This window comes from Microchirus variegatus, assembly GCF_963457635.1.
Source record: "Microchirus variegatus genome assembly, chromosome: 2".
In the NCBI taxonomy this organism is placed as follows: domain Eukaryota; kingdom Metazoa; phylum Chordata; class Actinopteri; order Pleuronectiformes; family Soleidae; genus Microchirus; species Microchirus variegatus.
The window spans coordinates 30591753-30613678 of NC_139803.1; the positions used below are offsets into that span (position 1 = coordinate 30591753).

General features: G+C 42.7%; 1 protein-coding gene across 1 annotated transcript in view; it reads left to right on the forward strand.

Moving 5' to 3' along the window:
* cdin1 (CDAN1 interacting nuclease 1) overlaps window positions 1–11285 on the forward strand; it is a 47642-nt gene extending 36357 nt beyond the window's left edge. The window contains exon 12 of the mRNA XM_083910709.1: window positions 10248–11285. Within this exon, the coding sequence (XP_083766835.1) occupies window positions 10248–10404 (157 nt within the window). The 3' untranslated portion in view covers window positions 10405–11285. The remainder of the gene's footprint in view (window positions 1–10247) is intronic.
* Window positions 11286–21926: the final 10641 nt, after the last annotated feature.

The following is a 21926-nucleotide window of genomic DNA, read 5'->3' on the forward strand; positions in this document are numbered from 1 at the left end:
AACCTTTGAAGGTAAAGAACATACAGTATAAAATAATAAATGTAATTGTCATCTGTATGTGGAGCACTTGCTCTCTGCACCCTATAATTCCAGCCTCTTTCTCTCCCTTCCCCTTGCCACATTTTCCCCTTTTTTTTCTAAACAGCAATTAATCTCATTTTTAGTCCAATTTCCAGCCCTCTGCTGGAGTCAGAGTGAGTCCCCTGTTTTGTTCCTATTTGGCTTGGTTCCTCTGCATAGTCATTAAGGGCCCAATTAATGTCACCCTTTAGCTGAAGAGTGCTCATTTTTATTGGGGAGCTGACAGTCACCGCCATGAGTGCTGCAGTGTAATATGCATTAATTGCCCCGTAACACTGGTAATTACCAGTTCTTCAAGCCTCTCAGTAAACTGTCATGCCCAGACACGACTGCTTTGAAATAGATTACTCATTAGGGGGACCTGCCCTGTTTTCCAATGGGGTCTCGCTGGGTTGGCATAAAAACGACAAAAAAAAAAAAAAATCCAGTGCTTGAACAAATAGTTGCCAAGAGCAATTTCCTATTACAACTTCCCAGTGACGGCTTTTCTCTTCTCTTTCCTTCCTTCTTTTTTTCCTCATCAGATGGCATTCCAGCCGTCACTTGAGGTAAAGATCAGAGGTAGAGTTAGAGGTCCATCACTGACTTTGCTGATAGGTGATAGTTGGTTTGTCTTGTCCCAGTTTGACTCTTTGTGCCTTGGGATTTCACCGTTCACCATATTATTACCTTAGTTTTTTTTCTCTTAGAAAATGATGCAGTGATGAAGTGAATGCAAATGGATGAATTTAAAGAAAAAGGTTAGAGGACAAAAGCCGATGATGTAGTGTGTGTCAACGTTGCTCTGCGATAAGATAGCGTAAAAAAGGAGAGTCCGAATCAAACTCTGTTAGTTATCACACAGAAAAGGTGTTGGCCTGTTTAGTCACGCTAAAAACAATATTTGGATTTCTCCACAGTTTTGTAATCGTGTGCACTCGGCCAATTCCTCTCTGCTCCCTGCTCTTTCTTTTTCTATTTTTTTTTCCAGAAATACTATTGTGTCATTACTCATTTACCATAGCAAGAAAAAGAACAGAATGTGAAGACTCCTCTCTCATGCACACACACACACATGGACACAGCTTTTGTTTTATCTCCCATGCAGCACCTGCTTCAGGCAATCTGCTCCGGCTCGTCTCAAATGAATTTTGTCACAGCCTTTCAGATTCTCATCCGGCAACGCGCTAATGAAAGGAGATAGTACAATTTGAACTGACCAGGTAGCAGCCAGCAGTGTACAGCTGAGAGCAAGGGACACCCCCCCCCACACACACACATACACACACACACACACACACACACCCCTGAAACAAAAGACAAGTCAACCATCCGCTGATATATCCATTACCCTTCTCATTAATACCCCGCAGACCTTGTTGTGCGAGTGTGTGCCTGTGTGCACTTGTGCGTGTGCGTTTATCTGTTTGTGTTGGTCGAGCACTTTTGGAATTGTTTATGACAGCCCTAATTGGGCTAATTGAAGACATTAAGATTACCTGTCAACTGTGTGTGCTTCCACACTCCCCTATCTGTCTGACAACTGCTGACAAGTGAGGGACCCCCGTAGCATACGTCATGATGGAGCGTTCCCAGGCCGTAATAGGGACTGCAGGGGCCACTCTAATTTGATGTGGACAGCCTTTAGCGAAGGGCGGGGGGGACAGTTTGTGACAAAGCCATGAGGCAGTTTGAGGGGGAAAAGAGAAAGGGGTCTTCAAGTGTTTAAGGACATGAGAGGAAAGGTGCTCGGGGTGACGGCCCCTCCAACTTTGAGTGACAGGGGAGGAGTGCTGACGTCTGTGTGTCTGTGGAGTTGCAGACATTGACCTATATTGCTTCATTAGAGACTAGACTAATAATTGTTTAAATATGTATTCTTTATTTGATCTTTATAGTTTCAATAGTCTAAATCATTGGATTTATTTCCTGTCCTTAAATGTTTCTAAGTGCAGATTCTCTCAGATCTTTAGCAGAACACAGGTCGTATCTTCTCAGGGTTTGGGGAATGTGCGTGTGCATATCTATATCCATCCGCCCGCCCTCCCTCCCTCCTGTGTGGGCATTGTCGGGGCTTTGCGGTGTCATCGCTGTGACAGATCAACGCTGTCAGCTCAGGAGATCCCTCTGTTTGTTTGTTCTCCTCCAAAAGGGGGTTAAACTGTCAAGTTGACAACTCGGGAGACCCTTAGACTCTGCCCCTACTGTCTCTCTCTCCTCTCCTCGCCTCCCTCCCTACCTCCCTCCCTCCACGTCCACCTTCTTTCCCCAAACAAGTGAAAATCAATACCAGATTGCCTGAGGACCACTGTTTGGTGTGGGCCTGACCCCTAGATGTCCCCCACTCGGCTTCTTTCATTACATGTAGCTCAGTATTTAACTTCCATCCTGATCCCTCGCCTAATTAGTTTCGATAAGCTCCGAGTCTCTCCTCCTCCTCCCTCTCTCTCTTTCTCTGGCCGTCTCCTCCCCCTTCTCGCTTACACACACGCAGTCGCACTGCAAACACACATGGACGTCTTGCTTTCTTGCCCTTTGAAGGGACACTCTGGGCTGGGAGTAATAAAAAGACAAATCCCAACACGCACACAGACAGAAGCCCTCTGTGAGTCCTGAGCCCTGAATGATTGTTTTGTTTGCATAGCAAATTTTTAAAAACGACAATGAAATTAGATTTACGCCCTGAGATCATCAGTGAAAACACTGGAGGTCACCCTGTGTTGTATGAGGATAATGGTGCTCTGTGGTGGGCCTGTCGGACAGATTTCTGTGGTTTTCATTGTCTTTTTGCTTGAAGATGCAAGCAAAGAAAATCTCAGTTTTAAATCTAACATATAAGTCAATGCTCGTGTGGTTTGTTTGCTGGGTGCTTGTATGCGTGTTCTTCCGTGTACCACCCACATGTCCAGGTGCCGCCACTGTGCTGACTTGCCCGTCCACCTCTGACAAGCCCCAACAACATGTCAGCCCCCCCTCCCCTCCCACCCCCTGCTCAGTTCACCCCCAGGGGCTAAAATTGCCCTCAGGAATGTAAACAGACTGCCGAGTAAGCACACTGCTTTCTGTGGTCCTTCGCCAGCATTCGTTCATCTCCAAATTTGCCCCCAAAGTGAGACAGTTCCATTTTGGCCTCAAAGGCCAAGGTTGACGGTGAGGATATTTCAACCTGGTATTCACCGGTTTTGTCACAGCAGGTTTCTGTGTCTGTTAATGATAATAACGTTGCAACACTTAAAAGGTAAAAGAAATACATTTCCCTCTTTTACATTTCAGCAGACAGATGGACTTTCATGCCGTTTCATTAGGTGCGTGAGGTAGCTGCGAGCGCTAGAGTCTGGGTGAAGAAGTTCACCGGCCCGGGTGCTGACATGTTGATTTAGTGGCGGTAACACGACTGCACTTCCAAAGGTGCTGACTTGGACGAAAGCCAGGCCTCTTTTTTTTCTCTCTTTCTCCCAGGGAGACTTTAGAGGCCACACTCTAATTTTGGGGCCGAGTTTCTGTTCTTCATGGATGCAGAGGCCAGGAGGGCGAACACAACAAACATTCACACCTGCCTTTCCCATGACTTACTTTTCTGTCCAGAAGTGAAACTGCAGACTGATATCTGAAACGGAGCCAGTGGACAATTAAGCTTTAGAGGCTTAATTGGTAAATGTCTCCATTGTAGTTGTTTAATTTCTGAGTAAATGTTCAATTTATATATTTTTTAACTGCCTGTTTGTTGATGGTTATATTGAACAATGACCAGGGAAGATCCTGTTATCATTAAGGGCTTCTCTACTTAAGGAGATTTTGAGTATTACTCATGGAGCCCATGCAGAGGGGCTTATTTTGTAATTACTGCTGATGTTAGTACATCAGCTTTCTTGAATCTCACTTATTGGGTCACTCTGACAATACAGGATTACAGTTGTCATGTGTAGAGGTAAAAAATACTCAATAATATTTATAATTTTGAGGTAAAATATTTCTAATTTTCATCATATACATGATTACTTCTCCTGCAGTAAAACTGTAGAAATGTCTTTAAAGACTTTCCTGAAGTTTTGACTCCCCGATAACTTTCATCTGGCTTTGCAAATAAATACAGCTGGCTGTCATCTGTGTAGAAGTTAAACTGTATGTGGCGCACTCTGAAAGGAGACATTCGGGGTAAAAAGAACAGGTTTCTAGAACAGAACCATGTGATTAACTCTTGTGCGAAATCATTGGTAACAGGACTGAACACAACGTCTTAAACCAGGCTCCTGTGGTTTCTTTAATTTCCAGAACACGATGCTGTCCCTATAATTTAATCGAGCAGTAAAGCAGCATCTAGTGCAACTTATTTGTGTGTGTTTACATGTTCATTTCAGGTGGAGAACAAATGGCGGTGTATCAGGCACACATTCTGTGACCTCACATCCTCGTATACAAACATGATATCATCCATATACATACACACATCATGACTCGGTTCCTCAGCTGGACACATCAGGTCTGCAGGCGCCCAGTCAGGCTGACGCTGCCCCTGCAAGGGCAGATAGGGTTACACTACAAACTGTTGTTGATTAGGGCTCGGGCCTGTTGTAGGGGGGGGATCATCCTAAATTGAAAACACATTACCCCACCAGGGTTCAGGGCAGACGTAAGGACCAGGATGTCCAGGGCGGCGGAGCAGCGACAGACACAAAATGGCCGTCTCTCTCTCTCTCTGCCTGCTTTTTGACTGCGTATCCTCCAGAGACAGGTGGCAATTATCGGCCAGGGCTGCTGGGAGTTCACAATAACAGGTTAAAGGAGCATGTATCCCCCTGACGCTGTAGTCCTCTCTGTGTCTGCACAGACTCCCAGCCCCCCCAGCCCCTGCTCGCCTGCCACCACAGGGAGCTTCCTGTCTCCAAGCAGGACTTACAGACATGGGGACTCATCAAAGGCTAGAGGGATTCTCTAGACAGGTTGCCAAATTAGCACTGTGGGCACTGTTTGGCTTTGGAGACTAATGAGCCTCATCTGATATCATCTGATATTTTTTTACCTTTTATATTCTGAGCTGTGTGTGCGTTAAATATGTATTTATAGTCATGCCGATTCAAAGACATGATTACTGCCTACTCATGATTTCAGTTGAGTGCTTGCTTTATGCAGTCCTTGCTATAATATAATTTAATAATATTAGCAGCAAGTGTTAATGAATACCCATTGAGTGTGTCATAACTGAAGAGAGGAAGCCATTTTCATGATATAGAAGGTCATTATATGGGAGAGAAGATCAGGTGAGCTCTGTTAACCCTTTACACAGCAAGATCATAATACAGAGACTGAATATTTCTGTTATCAAGTCTGTAACGGTGGATGGAAAGTCTTTGAAATATAAGTTGTTCCATGACTCCAATCAAACTTTAATCTGCACTGTTCTGGTGTCATCACGGAGCTGTCGTCGGTAAAGGTTGTTTTGTCGTGTGCAGCCGTCTCCAGTGCCGTTTGGAACCGACTCCTCCTGAAACACTTAACAGACTTAAGACAAAACCAGACCACACCTTGTTTGGTTTCGCTCCACATCCAAAGCAGAGCCGCGGTGTGTCAGAGAGCATTGGACCATGACGCCGTAGATCTAGCAGAGGACGCGTGCACGTTACACACACAACACACACTTGTTCCTTCTGATATGTGTTGCTAATGTGGTAGGCGACATGCTCAGTTAAGGGACTTAACGAGTTCCAAACACTGATTAAGACCCCCCTACTCTCCTCTTGGCTGGAGGATGTTTGGGAAGCATGATATTGTGCAAACAGAGCCTAACCAGGACCAAATGGTGCTGTGGATCTGTGCTCTCCATGTCTACCTATTGACCATCAATAGCTTCTTAGTGCATTCACATAATCGTGCATCAGCTATAGCTAAATAATCAATCAACCGTTTGATAAATTGAGTCACATTGTGTACATGTGTGTGTAAGGTGATAAGATTCAGATTAGTGGGCTGAGGAGTTTGAGGAAGTGGAAGATTTAAACTGCATGGTCACATTTATTCAGGATCATTTTAATGAACTTTACTGGAATTAGTAAATGCTTCTTTTACTTTGTTTTAACCAACAGATTCACAAATATGTGTATGTAAATGTAGTAATCCCAGTGGTGCATGTGTGAATTATTTTGTCTTTCTAAGTTAATAAAAGTTTAGTTAACACATCTTTAACACCACTTATGTCGAGCTATTTTTATTATGATTGATTATAAACTTTACATTTTTATTTGGCTATTGTACACGAGCAAAATTGACATCAAATACGCGTAAATTTTCCATCTTGCCTGTGTGCGATTCATGACAAACTGACTGGACGTGACCTCCCGTGCCCCTCAAACTCACACATTACACACCTCCACACCTCCACACATAAAACACTCTCTACCTCCAACGGTGACAAAGAGGAACCGCGTCCGTGCCACTTTCCATTTCCATACCCCATCGATAGAAAGCATAAAAACGTCTGTGAGAATTATACCTGGCAGGAGATGTTTTCCTTTTTTATTGCTCTCTATTCCACCTTAATTATGGAGCTTGTGAGGGTTTGAGCTGCCGTGTATTTGTGTTTTACATACCGGAGCTGAGCTGAACTTTTCCTTCCCCATAAAGAAAATAAGAGAGGTTCTATTTTTAGATCTACAAGTAAATAACTCTCCTGTGAGAGGTTAACTCTCCCATTCATCTCCTGTTACGTACAGACAAAAGGATGTACTGTATACGTCCCTCTTTGAGGACATCCCTTGTGCCTTTAAATACCCTATTTGTGTGCACAAACGCTTGTGTTATCAGAACCGACTTCATCGTCACAAACAGCTACTGCATGGCCATTAAAATACACAATCAGTTGCAGGGTCATGTGCATCCTAGGTCGCTGCCCTGTGCTCAAACTCCACACACATACAAACACATTACACCACCATTATCTGACCTGGTAAATAAGCTCCCATATGCAGCTGTCCATACACGGAGACTGACCTCCAAGGAACAGGCCATTTGTCAGTAACACACACTCTTTCTTTATTTTGCTATGTACACAGTTCCTCTGTCTCCTATACTTCCTTCTATACTTTTCACCCCCGATCACTCTCAGTGTCTTTATAAAAAAAAAAAAAAGAGGTTCAGCAGGTTCCACACCGGCATTTCAGGGAGAGGAGAAATGACTGACTAAAGCTAATGTTTGGCAGCGCTTTAGTGGCCCTACCTTGTGACCTGATGTATGGATGCTGAAAACAAAGAGGTCTTTGTGGGGAGACCTCAGAGACGTGGAGTTCACCCTCAGGTAGAGGCTTACGCTGTCTAAATCATTGCTCAGGCATTTGTTTAAAAAAGGCTCCGCGCGGGCATGTAGAATGAAATGAGTTTCTTAAAAGTTGAGCGCCGCAGATTCGTCTAGATTTTATTGATAATTCATCATGTCGCGTAATGTGTTTTGGCAGAAGTGCACGGCCCCAAGTTTTTTTAGTGAAGCTTTTTCTCACCAAACGTGGCAGATCAAATTAACCTTGATCTGTGTGTTCTGTGGAAATGTTGAACTGTTGAGGTTTTTTTTTTTGACCTCCGTCAACTTTTGACTGCTCTGAAAATGAGAAGGGCAGACGCAGAATCAGAAAGGCAAAAGCAGACTATAGTTTGGACTGAAGCTTTAGCAGTTGTTATTTCTTTCTTTGTACGAGTTGCACATTTGAGATATGATCATGTTGGCTCTGTGTGAGGCTTGCCTCGCCGCGTGTTTGCTGGCACTCACTAATAACACTCCCTCCTCGCTCCATTCAAGGCCTTTTTGTTCCTAAGTGCCTCGCTCTCATTAAGCCGCAGTCGTAAGCTGCTTGGCACCTGCTTTAAATGCGACCAACTCGCGGTCATTATCACCAGCAGAAGCACGGCTGGCACTGTAGCCGCGCTCCACGCCCAAAAGCTTGTCAAGTGGCCTCCGTGCTAAAATTAGCGACAAACAATTTCACCGACTCGTTACATAGTTAGGTGTTTATTGAAAGATGGTTGACTCTGACTCTGGAGGTAATAAGCACACGTCTGGACCTCTATGGACAGAAAACAAACTTCACAGGGTCTGAATCATAATAATTGCTCTTGAAAATGCTATTAAAATGTTCTTAAGAATCTCATCCTTTATGGATCAGTGTCCCTTCGTCCCAAAATGTTATTTATTTTCTTAATCTCCCTGTGGTATTGACTTGTGTTAATTCTGACTAGGATTCAAAGTCTATTTATTTATTTTCTTTAAGGTACGGAAAGGCCTTGGTGACATCGCGGCTCCCCCCGTGTTTATAATTCCGCGTGTTTCAATCTGAACTCGGCCTCTACTGACAGACCCTGAACATGATGTATCATACAAGCCTGCTTTATCTGTTGATGTACAGTTTTAACCTCAGCAGAAGGTTGCCCCCCCCTTCTTTCTTTCTCTTCTCACCCCTTTTTTCTGCCTCACCTTTCTCACAGAGAATACATACTGCACGCCAGCTGAATAAAAAAGAAGAGCATAACCTCCTTTTCTAAAGTCATCTAATGTAAATGTTTAGGTTTTGTTTCCATAACATTACCATTTTAAGAGTTGGGGGGGGGGGGGGGGCATGTTCAGCAGTGGACCATGGAAACGATGAGAGTTGCGGGTGCTTGAGCTCTGTGTGTGTGTGACATTGCGGTGAACTTGCAGCGTGCATCTGTGGGCTTTCTCCAGGGCTGTTAGCTTTGGCCTGTTTGCTCACAGATACAGCGCCGTAAATCACACACTGTAAAACGCAGAATGCGGTACGATGGGGGGGGGGGGGGGGGGGTCGCAGGAGCATGTACCGCTGCGAGGGCCTCACGGAGGGGAGAGGGAGGAGCCTGTGCGTCTGCACTCCGCATATTTTCGTGTGTATGTGACTGTCTTCTTCGGACGAGTACTGTATGTAAAACATGCAGCGCCTCAAGGCCTGCTCGACACAGTCAGTACAGTACATGTGTACATATAGCACGACAGCTGATTTTTTTTTGCACTTTTTAATTTATGTGTTCGGAGTCCATCAACGTTTTTTAAACTTAACCGAAAAGGTATTTATAAAATGCTCATAAATTACAGCCACGCAGAAGACAAAAGGATTCCTGTAACTGTTACAAAAATAACAACACAGGGTGTCGGAGTCTTTTAATACGCAGTGATTGATTGCCGGTTCAATGTTTTATGCACTTTACCTTGAAGCTGAACTTGTGCTGCTCTCTCTGGCCCTTCAGCGAGCTTCCTGTCTCGATCTCCAGAGGCCTCACAGCATTGTTAACTGTCTAAGGATAAAGTGTCTGCGACTGGAGCTCTGTCAGGCCCCTGAATCTGAGTTTTGCATGTGGTAACTGAGGTGCTTTCCATCCAGAGTTGAACTGTGACATGTCTTTATGCATGGCAGCTAATGTTCAAAGAATAGGTATGATCTATATGAGGCAGAGAGGGGCCACCGCTTGCTCTTTGGGGCATAATAAACAGCTTAGAAAAGATGATTTATTGTCTTTGCGAGGGGGAAAAAATGGTGAAATAGCATTGCACCTTCCCAGAGAAGTACTCCTCCATTTTAATTACTTCTGCACCTTTTCAGCAAACCTTCAGCTGTGTGGTAGCTACACACACAAGAGCAACAACAAATAAGAGAGCGACGCAACAAAAAAACACAACACCTTGCATTTAAAGTCTTAACTGGACTTCTCAGTTGCTTAGCAATTCATTATTTATAGCTCTGAGGGACTGCGATGCTTCCCAACTAAGGCAAAGTCGCTCTGGCGTTCACCGTGAATGTGAATGAAACAGCTGGACACAGCTGGACTGGCTAACGTTAACGTGTTGAACTCTGCGTGCTCTGCTCTGTGCCAAAGGCTTCCGATGACAGGATCTGCAGGCCTTGGTGTGAAGGTTTGTTATTTCACAGATTATTGTTATTTCGCTGCCATTGTAATGTGATTGAGTGTGTATCACACTGTCAGAGAGATCTTAATCTTCCTGCCGGCCTTTTTTGTTTGATTCAGCGCATGTTTCCTGCACGGTGATCAAAGCAAAATACCAAGTGACCTTATCTGTCATAGATCGGTCTCACTGGTGTCCCATCGTTCCATCTATTCACTAACTCAGAGTCAACAGCAGGCAAATCAGAACTGTCTGAGATGACAGCTTTGCTTCTTTTGTTTTTGCACTGCAGGTTCGGTCCAGGCCTCGTGATCTACTGGTACGGTTTTATCGGAGAGCTGGACTGCCAGCGAGACCGAGGGATCCTGCTCAAAGACTGCTTTCCCACAGATATTGCCACCCTGTGCCATGCCCCCCAGCAGGACCAGCCACCACAAGAGCCAGAATAAGGACAAAGAGCGAGAAGAAGAGATGAGGAGTTAGGATGGGAGGAGGCAGGGAGGGTGGATACCTGGATGCAGAAGCAATTTGGTTTTTCCTGCAGTGTGAAAGTGCTGGCCAAAAAAAATCTGCCCTGAACTCCACCTGACCCGAGTCTCTGTCTGTCTCCCTTTATTCCTCCCTTTCAATGCTTTAAAACGACCACATGTGAATACACACCAACACATTGTATATCTAACAGTTGCTGGGTCACATTCACAGTCTTGGAGACTTTCTTGGTCATCATCATCATCTCCTGGCCCCTGGATGGCCCCCCGTGCAGTGGACAGCCAGAACGAGAGCCAGGGCCGAAGCAGGACATCAGGCCCTTTTTCTTATCACCCTCAAAGCCCTGGCCTTTGTCACTCTTTCCTCCTCCGTTACAGATAAAGTGAGGTGTGGTCCCGCGTGGACGTCTCTGTCTCTCACCTGCGTCACTCCGTGCCCTCTTACTCCCTCTCCGGGGGGAGGGTAAACAGGATCATCTCTGATTAAATTTGACCTCCCCGTGACCCTTTCCACTTCACATTATAAGTGATGGTTGAAGCTTATCTGCTTATTTTATGTGAATTGTCCTTTTTTAATTCCTTTTTTCCCCCTTTTACCCTCAAGTGCCATGTAGGTGTGGTATTTTGGATATTTTTAATTCTACTTTTCTCTACAGCAGTTAATATTTTGGTATTTGGCAATGCTTAAACTACACAATTAGTGATTCATTGTTTCCCTGATTGAGCATCAATCACAGATGTTATGATTTATTAGCCCAGACGTGTGTGGAACTTCATTGTTGCCTGAAGTTATGAAGGTGTTGTGTGGACACACAGTGGATTAAATAATTTGTTTGGTCAGTGCTGAGGTCACAGTCAAAATGCTAACTCTAAACTTTTTGTTTTCTGTGAGAAGAAATGTCAAAAAAATGCTCTCTTGTACAGTGCGATTTAGTATTTTACTTTTTTAATAAATTTTTTACATAATTGTTTGTTTTTTTTGGTATGAAGAAACACCTGATGTCCAATTTAAATATATGAATGACCGTTCGGCAGTTGTCTGTTGCACATCTTTACAACCACCAGTGCCTTTTATGAGCATATACTAATGGAAGAAACACAGCTGGGCGAGAGGAACCAGAAGTGAGCATAAATTTGAGTGATGCTTTTAGAGGCAGATATGCACTGCCTATAGGGGGTCTCTCCGTCCTGTCCTCTTCTTTATTGCACACAAACCAATAAGAGGAAAGAAAGTGAAAAGGGGCAAAAGAACGGCAGAGAATGCATTTCATAATTATTTTATATTTCTAAGCATTGCTGTGCAGAAACAGAGTAAAGTTTGTTTTTGTTTCCTCGCAGATGATCAGGCCTCACCTCCTGTCCTGCAGAGACATGAATCACAGCAGACCTCGGGTGAGACGTGAACACAGTGATGCATTTGCTTTGACTTTACTGCAGTCTAATCATTCCTTAAACTGGGTTTCTGTTGCTGAGGAGGATAAATTCTCCCACCGTATACAGGATTAAAAATAAGCATTTCTATGTTTGTTCTGCACAGTCATGCTCCGCTCACACAGTTAGAGAGGGATGGTATGTGGGGGTTAAATACCACTAAAGTGTTGCTTGATTTGTTACCCTTAAACCTCTAACCCTCAGCCGGCTGCCATCTAGGCCTTGATCCCTCCACGAGGAGGCCAGTGGGTCACCACAGGGTCGCCAGGCGGCCATGGCTTCCTCTGCAAGGCCCCCCTGATCCATGTGGTACAAAACAACTGTCCCCATGTGTCCAGTTAAACAGGCCCTATTGCCTGGCCATGGAATGCTTAGACATCAGTTTATGGCTCCTGTTGGACACAAAAACAGAGCTATTTTACTCGGGGAGGGAAAATTTTCTCTCTGTTGAATAAGAAGAGAGAGGGGGGAAAAAATTGGAAAACAGCAGATTCAGTTCCTCTCAAGTTTCAAGCCTTCCTGCCATTGTTTTCTAAGATGGCTGTCGCACAAACGAGGAGCCGGGGTCAACTCCTATAAATTAGGTTCCGCACACAATGCAAACTAAATACAGCTTTTTTTAAACCCACTTCAAAGGGCGAGCGACCGACGCTGCCGTCAGCTGACAAGATTTCCATGATGCGAGTGCAGAAATAGGAGGAAAAAAAAAAACACTTTCATGTGACGATTTTTAACAGCCAGATGTCTTTATTTTCTGTTTTCCTTGCCCTTGTCTCCTACCTCTTTTTAGATGCATTGTTCTTGTCACAACAATGGGGCACTCAAACCCTCTCCAAATAAGGCCAGCTTCGAAGAGGTGGCTTCCTGCGACCAGGAACAACACGGGGTTCTGGAGAAACTTGATCCTCAGGAGGAATTACACTCAACATACAGTTTAAAAAAAATAATGAAAACTACTTATGACATTTATGGATAATCATTTTAATGTGTCGGAGAAAAGGCTGAAAGCATATAATTAATCACATTCTCCCCATGGCTTCATTCCCGGGAAACAAACATGCAAAACGGTTTATTTACAACGTTTTATTATTTTGTAATATCGGTCACAATTCTTAAATCTGCGACTCCCATGTGTCAAATTTGTCTGATGCAGTTCACGGCATCCACTCTGTCTGGCCGGGGCCCCGCGGGCTATTGGAAGTTCACTATCCACTCAGATGTACATCTTGGCCCAATCTTATCCACATCCTGCTGTTTTATGTCTCTTCAGCCGAGCTGCGAGATGCACCACTGAGACGCAGACGAGAATAAGAAAGGAGGACAGAACCAGACAGAGGCTGAAGGGTAAGTTCTCTCCCTGCAGCAGACCACCAAACGGACTTCCTCCATGCTCCTGTGTTATTTATTTGAAGAGGGCTAAGGCCTGTTTGTGCCCCAGGCTGCACACTGCTTATAGTGGGGATCCTCTCAGCCTCGCTCAGCCAGCAACACATCACAGGGTGGGAATAAATAAAAGTTCTCCTGATTGCAGCCAGTTTTTTTTTTTTTTAATTAAAAAAGGGGGTGAGACCTGGTGGTATTGATTAAAACATTTAGATATTTTGAAATCCAGATTTCTGCTCTCACTTATTCCATTCATTATTGATGTTTTCAACACAACTTCATTTATTAAACAGTGCCATTTTTTAAATCCGTCTTTCTCTTCTACAGCTTGCCCTAGAAGTACGGACACTTTATGTCAAAAGACGACACATTTTCGGTCGAGTTTGATACCTCAAAAGTGTTGACGTGCGACATCCAGCCGAGGGCAGTGTGAAATATTTTTTATTTTTAACACTGCGATTTGCTTGGCGGTGTAAACCTAATATGTCTCAGTGTGTTACGTTAACGATGGCTTAACGGGGAAGGAAAAAAGGTGATGGAAAGGTGTTGACTTGCTTCTTAGGGCAACGAGAGCCCTCTAGCTCTCATTTGTGAAAAATGTAGCATTGGCTTTGTAACTCACACCTTCAAATAAACCCGGGAAGCATATTTGGAGTTCCCTCAGAGCAGGGAGACCTGATACGCTGCCGCGTGTTCGTGGCCATCTTTGGGGGCCAAGATGACGTACGTCAGCCACCTTTTACAGTGGATATTTTGCTTGTCAGTTTTGATTTGTCACTGTCCTTTTAGCATATATCATCCAACGATAGCAAGAAATACCACAGAGGAGCTTGGAGAGATTGGTGGGGGAGGGTTTGTAGGTAGAACCACAGGGGTGACAGCCTGCACGGTGGCTGGCCTGCTCCAGTGTCGGCCACCGGAAAGGTCAGCCCCCACCCCCCCCCCACTGTGACATTTGGACTTTGATAGAAGTGACCCAGAAAGTGTGTCGTCTCCTGTTCACAGTGAGGGTCCATAGGAAGTCTGCTAACATCCATAGGTACAGGTACGGGGGCCAGCGTCGGAGACAAGGTGGAGGAAGATGTATGTGAACACCAGTGACATTATATAAAAATAGAGCTGCAGGTGTTATCGCGGGGACTCACCTTTACCTCTGTCCAGTATGAGTATGATAAAAATGTGACGTCATAGCTGTGTAAGCGCACAGCAAAGCGCGGTCATGTGGCCTCACTGATAAATGTGATGAACACGTGAATTATAGTTGAAGATAAACATGTTGAGTGAAAGAATCTGGAGTTATAAAACTACTTTTAACACGCTGTTATTGTTCCTAATAATATGATCATGTTAGAGTCAGTCTGCAGGTTTATTTTAATATTTTATGATTATTATATTAACCATAATAGTAATGATAACGATAAGTTAGCTTTATTTGTAAACCCCCTCTACAAAAACAGTTACAAATTTGAACTTTTAATGACGTCATCTTTGAACCGTATAGCAAATTATTAATTTATCTTATTTTGAAAACCGGATGTCCTAATCCCGCCTGTCCGCTCGTTCGGGATCCATTTAGTGATTTACCCTGGCTTGACCCTAGTTGTTTACTATAGCGCGATCCCCCTGCTGCTTTCAAGTGTCCCCTGGAAACACTTCCGTTGTTTTGTGCGGTGGCCCTGAAGTGTAAACCACCATCACAAATAGGAAGAAAACCCCAACAAATAACAAACACAAATCAAACACAACTGCGAATCACAAAACAGAACAACACAACGAGGAAAAGTGGACTCCTCCTGGTTTGGTGCAGTCTGTGCCCTCCCCTCTCGATAAATCTAATTGGAATCATCCACTTCCTGTTTGTCAGTGCGAACTTCAACGTACGCGGAGCCAGCAGCAGGAGGACGAGGAGCAGCGGGGACAAACATGTGGTAACTGCTGCTTAAAAGTGATCCACACATTTATTAGATGTTGTGTTGACGCTCTGTTCACACCTGCTGTTAACATCCGACCTGAGTGATACGATCACAGGTGTTCAGATTACACCTGCTGCTAATGCTAACGCTAATGTGACGTCACTGCTCCACAGTAAACACACACCTTACATTTCATTTGTCTTCACACACAAATGATGTTGTTTTCTGTTTGTTACACAAAGATAAAGAATCCAGGAAATGTTAATGTTATTTTTTTTTGTTTGGTCCAGAAGATATTTGAAAAATGTTGATCAGTGTTTCTCAAACCTGGAAATGATGATTCTCAAATGTCCTTTTTTTTTTCTTTTTTTTTTTTATCCACAAACCAAAAATTATTCAGTTTTAATTATTTCTTTCTTATAAGGAACAAAGAAACCAGAATTTGTTCAACATGTGTAATTTAATTGTAGTTTTCACTAAAGTCACCGGTTAAAAATGGAAAAATGAAGTCAATGCATGCATTAATCACACAGAAGTCCAATTAATGTGCGGATCATTTTTAAGCAGCAGTTACTGGATGTGAGTGTGAATGATAAATCATTCAAACACAATGATTTTTGGTTTGTGGACTAAACAAGACATCATCATTTCCAGGTTTAAAAAAACCTGATCAACATTTTCTGACATTTAATGGACCAAACCATGAATCCAGACGTGTATTTGTTTATGCAGCAGTAAAGTAGGATTCACCTGTGATTTCATCACCTCACACAGATTTTAACAGCACTTGTCAACATAGCCTCTGTTTAATGTGTCTGCATTGATTTCCATTGTTAACAGGTGACTTTAGTGAAAACCACATTCACTTGTTTGCTGGTTTTCATGTTTCAGCAAACAAGTGAATGTGGTTTTCACTGAAGTCACCTGTTAACAATGGTAAGATTATGTGCACACATTAATCACACAGAAGTCTAATTAATGTGAGGATCATTTTTAAGCAGCAGTTACTGGACACCTGGACCCCAATCAATTTTTATTTTTTGCTCTTTTTTTTGTGTTTTTTTCTGAATTTTTGGCCAAATAAATTGCATAACCCCCTCTTGTCATCCCTCTGGGGGTCCGGGGGGACACAAGCCCAGCCCCGTTCTTCCACACCACCACAACATTCCACATGCACCTCCACCTGTGAGTAATCTCTTAGGACTCGAGGTGGACTCGAACCTGCCATCACCGGACTGGCACAACCTTACGGTCGTTGAACAAATCCACCACGCCACACATCCCTGTCAGTTTTAGAAGCTCTTCAAGCTCTTCACTCTTCACTTTGGATGTGGAACATTAAACATTGAAGTATAAAGGAATTGAACTCTCACCGTCAGGACTGAAAGGCAGCTCTCTTACCAGTTGAGCTAACTTTCCACACTCTTTACATTTTTTTAACTCCTATTTATTATTTTTGTTATTTACTCTTTGCGTTGAATATTGTACTCAAAAGATCGCATCATCGGAGATTCGAACCGTTGACCTCAGGAACTCAAGTCTTGCTCTTAACCATGTGAGCTATTTGTCCTAATATGCTTTGTTAGAAATTATGCAAGTATAAACCCATGACTTCAATGACCTCAGGCTGATGAAATATTTAAGAATATCTGCCGCTACATCAACAGCTTGTGCCAAAACAGTTGGTGTAATGGTTTGCACTCTTGCCTTTCGAGCGGGACGTGACAGGTTCGATTCCCAGTTGGAACAAAGTCATTTGTGTGTGCGCTTTTCTTCTCCCTCTGTGATTAACATACACTGATATCACTGAAACACCTAGTCAGTGTGTGTGGAACCCAGGCTGCGTGGATTATAATTAGAGAGAGAAGAACAGCGCACACACAAATGACCTTGTTCCAAACGGGAATCGAACTTGTGACGTCCCGCTTGAAAGGCAAGAGTGCAAACCATTACACCGACCGTTTTGGCCGCTGATGTTGATGTAGCGGCAGATATTCTTAAATATTTCATCAGCCTGAGGTCATTGAAGAGGCTTTATACTTGCATAATTTCTAACAAAGCATATTAGGACAAATAGCTCACATGGTTAAGAGAAAGACTTGAGTTCCAGAGGTCAAGGGTTCGAATCTCCGATGATGCGATTTTTTGAGTACAATATTCAACGCAAAGAGTAAATAATAAATAGGAGTTAAAAAAATGTAAAGAGCGTGGAAAGTTAGCTCAACTGGTAAGAGAGCTGCCTTTCAGTCCTGACGTTGAGAGTTCAATTCCTTTATACTTCAATGTTTAATGTTCCACATCCAAAGTGAAGACTGAAGAGCTTGAAGAGCTTCTAAAACTGACAGGGATGTGTGGCGTGGTGGATTTGTTCAACGACCGTAAGGTTGTGCCAGTCCGGTGATGGCTGGTTCGAGTCCACCTCGAGTCCTAAGAGATTACTCACAGGTGGAGGTGCATGTGGAATGTTGTGGTGGTGTGGAAGAACGGGGCTGGGCTTGTGTCCCCCCGGACCCCCAGAGGGATGACAAGAGGGGGTTATGCAATTTTATTTGGCCAAAAATTCAGAAAAAAACACAAAAAAAAAAAGCAAAAAATAAAAATTGATTGGGGTCCAGGTGTCCAGGAACTGCTGCTTAAAAATTATCCTCACATTAATTAGACTTCTGTGTGATTAATGTGTGCACATAATCTTACCATTGTTAACAGGTGACTTCAGTGAAAACCACATTCACTTGTTTGCTGAAACATGAAAACCAGCAAACAAGTGAATGTGGTTTTCACTAAAGTCACCTGTTAACAATGGAAATCAATGCAGACACATTAAACAGAGGCTCTGTTGACAAGTGCTGTTAACGTCCGTGTGAGGTGATGAAATCACAGGTGAATCCTACTTTACTGCTGCATAAACAAATACACGTCTGGATTCATGGTTTGGTCCATTAAATGTCAGAAAATGTTGATCAGGTTTTTTTTAACCTGGAAATGATGAATGTCTTGTTTTGTCCACAAACCAAAAATGATTGAGTTTGAATGATTTATCATTCACATCTGCTGCGACATAAGTAGTAATAGTATGTTAATTTGACTACACAAGGATCTTTACAGTTGGGCAAAAGGAACAACATATATATTAGTATTGATATGGGGCCAAGCACTCTGATATACGAGCATATTGGATATGGGCAAAAAGTCCAATATTGTGCATCCATAAAAATGCATTTTCTGTGAGGAGATTGTAATAGGATAGCACATGACCACTTGCAAGTACAGGTGTAAATGAGCCCCAAGGACAGATTGTTATCAGATCTGCCAAACCACTACAGGAGGTGGTCGGAGACACATTTTGACAACATTGAACAGAAGTGTAACTGCAACAAGTCTCCGATGCCAGATTATTAGTCGTGGTGGTGGTGGGGGGAAAAAAATACAGTGAAATATCGCAACAGTTTGTGTGACAATATTATATCACTTTTGAGTCACTTTTGAGTATTATGTTTCTTTAGCGTCTATTTTTTAAACTGATGTTACAAATAAAAGTCAAACTTTTTGTGGATTAGCATTAAAATATAATTAGAAAGAGTAACATTTCAGTCCACTAGATGGTGCCAAGTGCTCACTTTCACTTGCGCGGTCAGAAAATCGCAATATATGATTTGGCAAATAGTGTGATAAATCGTATCATGGTGTCTGTGATGATTCAAATATATACATACATACATAAAACAAGTAGGGATGCAATGATTGCTGCATTATTAAACCAATGATTCAATTAATTCAGAAATACTTTAATAATCAATTCATTGGGTTTTTTTGTTAATTGTTTTTTTTTTTTGCAAATGTTGAACATTTTCTGTTATTTTTTTTGTTCCTTATAACAAAGAAATAATTAAAACGGAATCATTTTTGGTTCGTGGAAAATAAGACATTTGAGAATCATAATTTCCAGGTTTGAGAAACACTGATCACATGTTTTAAACATTTTCTGGACCAAACAAAGAAAATAATAACATAAACATTTCCTGGATTCTATAAATGAAAACATCATTTGTATGTGAAGACCAATGAAATGAAAGGTCTGTGTTTACTGTGGAGCAGTGACGTCACATTAGCATTAGCATTAGCAGCAGGTGTAAATCTGAACACCTGTGATCGGATCACTCAGGTCGGATGTTAACAGCAGGTGTGAACAGAGCGTCAACACAACATCTAAGAAATGTGTGGATCATTTTTAAGCAGCAGTTACCAAATGTTTGTCCCCGCTGCTCCTCGTCCTCCTGCTGGCTCCGCGGAATTTCGCACTGGCAAACAGGAAGTGGATGAATCCAATTAGATTTATCGAGAGGGGAGGGCGCGGACCATACTAAACCAGGAGGAGTCCACTTTCCACTTTTCCTCGTTGTGTTTTGTGATTAGCAGTTATGTTTTGTTTGTTATTTGCTGGTGTTTTCTTCCTCTTTGTGGTGGTGGTTTGCACTTTGTGTTTCCAGGGGACACTTGAAAGCAGCAGGGGGATCGCGCTACAGTAAACAACCATGGTCAAGCCAGGGTAAATCACTGAAAGGATCCCGAACGAGCGGACAGGCAGGATTAGGACATCCGGTTTTCAAAATAAGATAAATGAATAGTAATTTGTGATACGGTTCAAAAATAACGTCATTTAAATTTCAACGTTCAAATGTGTAACTTTTTTTGTAGAAGGGGTTTACAAATAAAGCTAACTTATCGCTATAATTACTATTATGGTTAATATAATAATCATAACATGAACAGATAGTGACGATAAGACAACACAGCCTTCACGAGAATCAGTGGTAAAGTGAGCGCAGGTCTCAGTCTCCTCTCATCAATCATTCGTTCATACGTCGATAATAAGTTTGAAAATAAATGCTGATGAGCGAGGAATAAATAACTAAAAACCTGCTTTATATTTAAAATATATATATATATTGCTGTGCCCGTACACAGCTGTGACGTCACTCTGGGAAATAATATTTTTCTAGGCTTTTTATGGCTTTTAGGAAGGTTTTATAAATATGAAACTCCATAAATTAAACATATAGAATGTAAAGATCTATAAAAGCCCGTGTCCATGTCTCGAGGAGTCCCGTGGACACTTTTACAGGCGTCTCTTCTTTTTTTTTTACTACTGTGCTCAACGGTAAAATGACTTTTTTGATATTGAGTATTTGAGTTTTTTTTTTGTTGCAGTACCCAGATTGGCCACCACAAAATTGACTTCAAGCCTCACCATATTGTTATTTTTGTTCCATGTTCTGAACTAAATAAGAGAGCAGATATTTGCTCAAAGTGCTCCTCTGTTAGCTGTAAATATCTGTTTTAATGTGTTTTAAATAAAATGTGTAAAATGCTTTAATTAATGAATGCTTATGAAGCACTTATTGAGGGTTAGGTCAGGTTACTAATGTTATGTAATATCTTACATAAGGTTAGGTAAGGGCTACCTGATGACATACACAGCACAGCATTAGTATATGTTTAATTAAGACCTAAATTAATTGTTTATTAATACTCATCCAGGTAACATGTACACCATGCAGGATTAAATTGATGCATTAGTTAGCTGTTAGTTCATGCTTATTCACTCCAAATAAACACCAGTAGTAAATGAGTACTAGAGACATTAATATATTATGAAACAGTTCATTAATGCTAAATAATGTACTAACGTTAATTATGGGACCCTTAGTGGCAATGCAATGTTTCTGTGTGTGGGGACATTTTTTGAAGGGCACAGATGTAAGCAGCCGTTTAGCCGGAGATGTCAAGAAACGGAAGATGCAGAGAGGGAGACGGGAGGAAGTGGGTGACACAACTTAACTACTTAACTGTTTTTTTTTCTTCTTCTTTTTTTTCCTCTCGCTCTCTTTTCTTGCTTTATGAGTATTTTGTTGGGCCTTCACTGTGCTGAGCAATTATCTGTTTGGCTGAAAGCATGGTGTCAGCTCCAATGCTCCTCAGCTAGAGCAGTGTGGGCCATTTATCACTTTTACAACTCATTTTCACCCCAAAACACTTCCACTTCAGGGCTGGATACAACCTCGCTGCTGCCATGTCCTTGGGTTCCCAGTGACAGGTAAATATACATTCCCATCCAAACACATGTCCCACATCGTCTATATTTGACTTATGGGAGGTCAGAGCTGCAAGGGATCGATGTTGCAGTTCATTTTTAGAGGCCTGATGATGTCATGTTGCAGTGCAGCGTGGGTTATGGGAACGTTAACCTGTTGCTGCAAGAATGCAGGCGGTGACGAGGAGACGAGGACGCCTGTGTGTGAAGTTTTGAGTCAAACTTGAATGGACTCTACTGTAACTTCAGCACATCACTTCACTGACAGCGTCCCACAGGGACCATCATCGGGTCACACAAGACGGAAGAATGAATGGAGCGATGTGATGTTGTCATTCAAACGCAATGGATCACTTGAACTCCATTGCCCTGTTGTAATGACCCCGTGTAAGGGCCTGTAATGTGGTTTTCCCCATTGGGTTGGAGAGAAACCCTACGCCCGGGCCATTCAGGTGCGCAATAAAGTGCTTTTCACTTTCTGAGGACTTCCTGTCTCCAGTGGCGTTCTCCATTAACTCCTCACAGACAGACAAGAGCCTTTCTATTGGCCCAGACGCTCTTTATCGCAGCAGTTATTCCCTGCAGGTACGACGCTACCTGGCCCACAGATAAGATAGGGGAAGCCGGCTGCCTGTCATTACTGGCAGATGAAGGCTATCTGAATA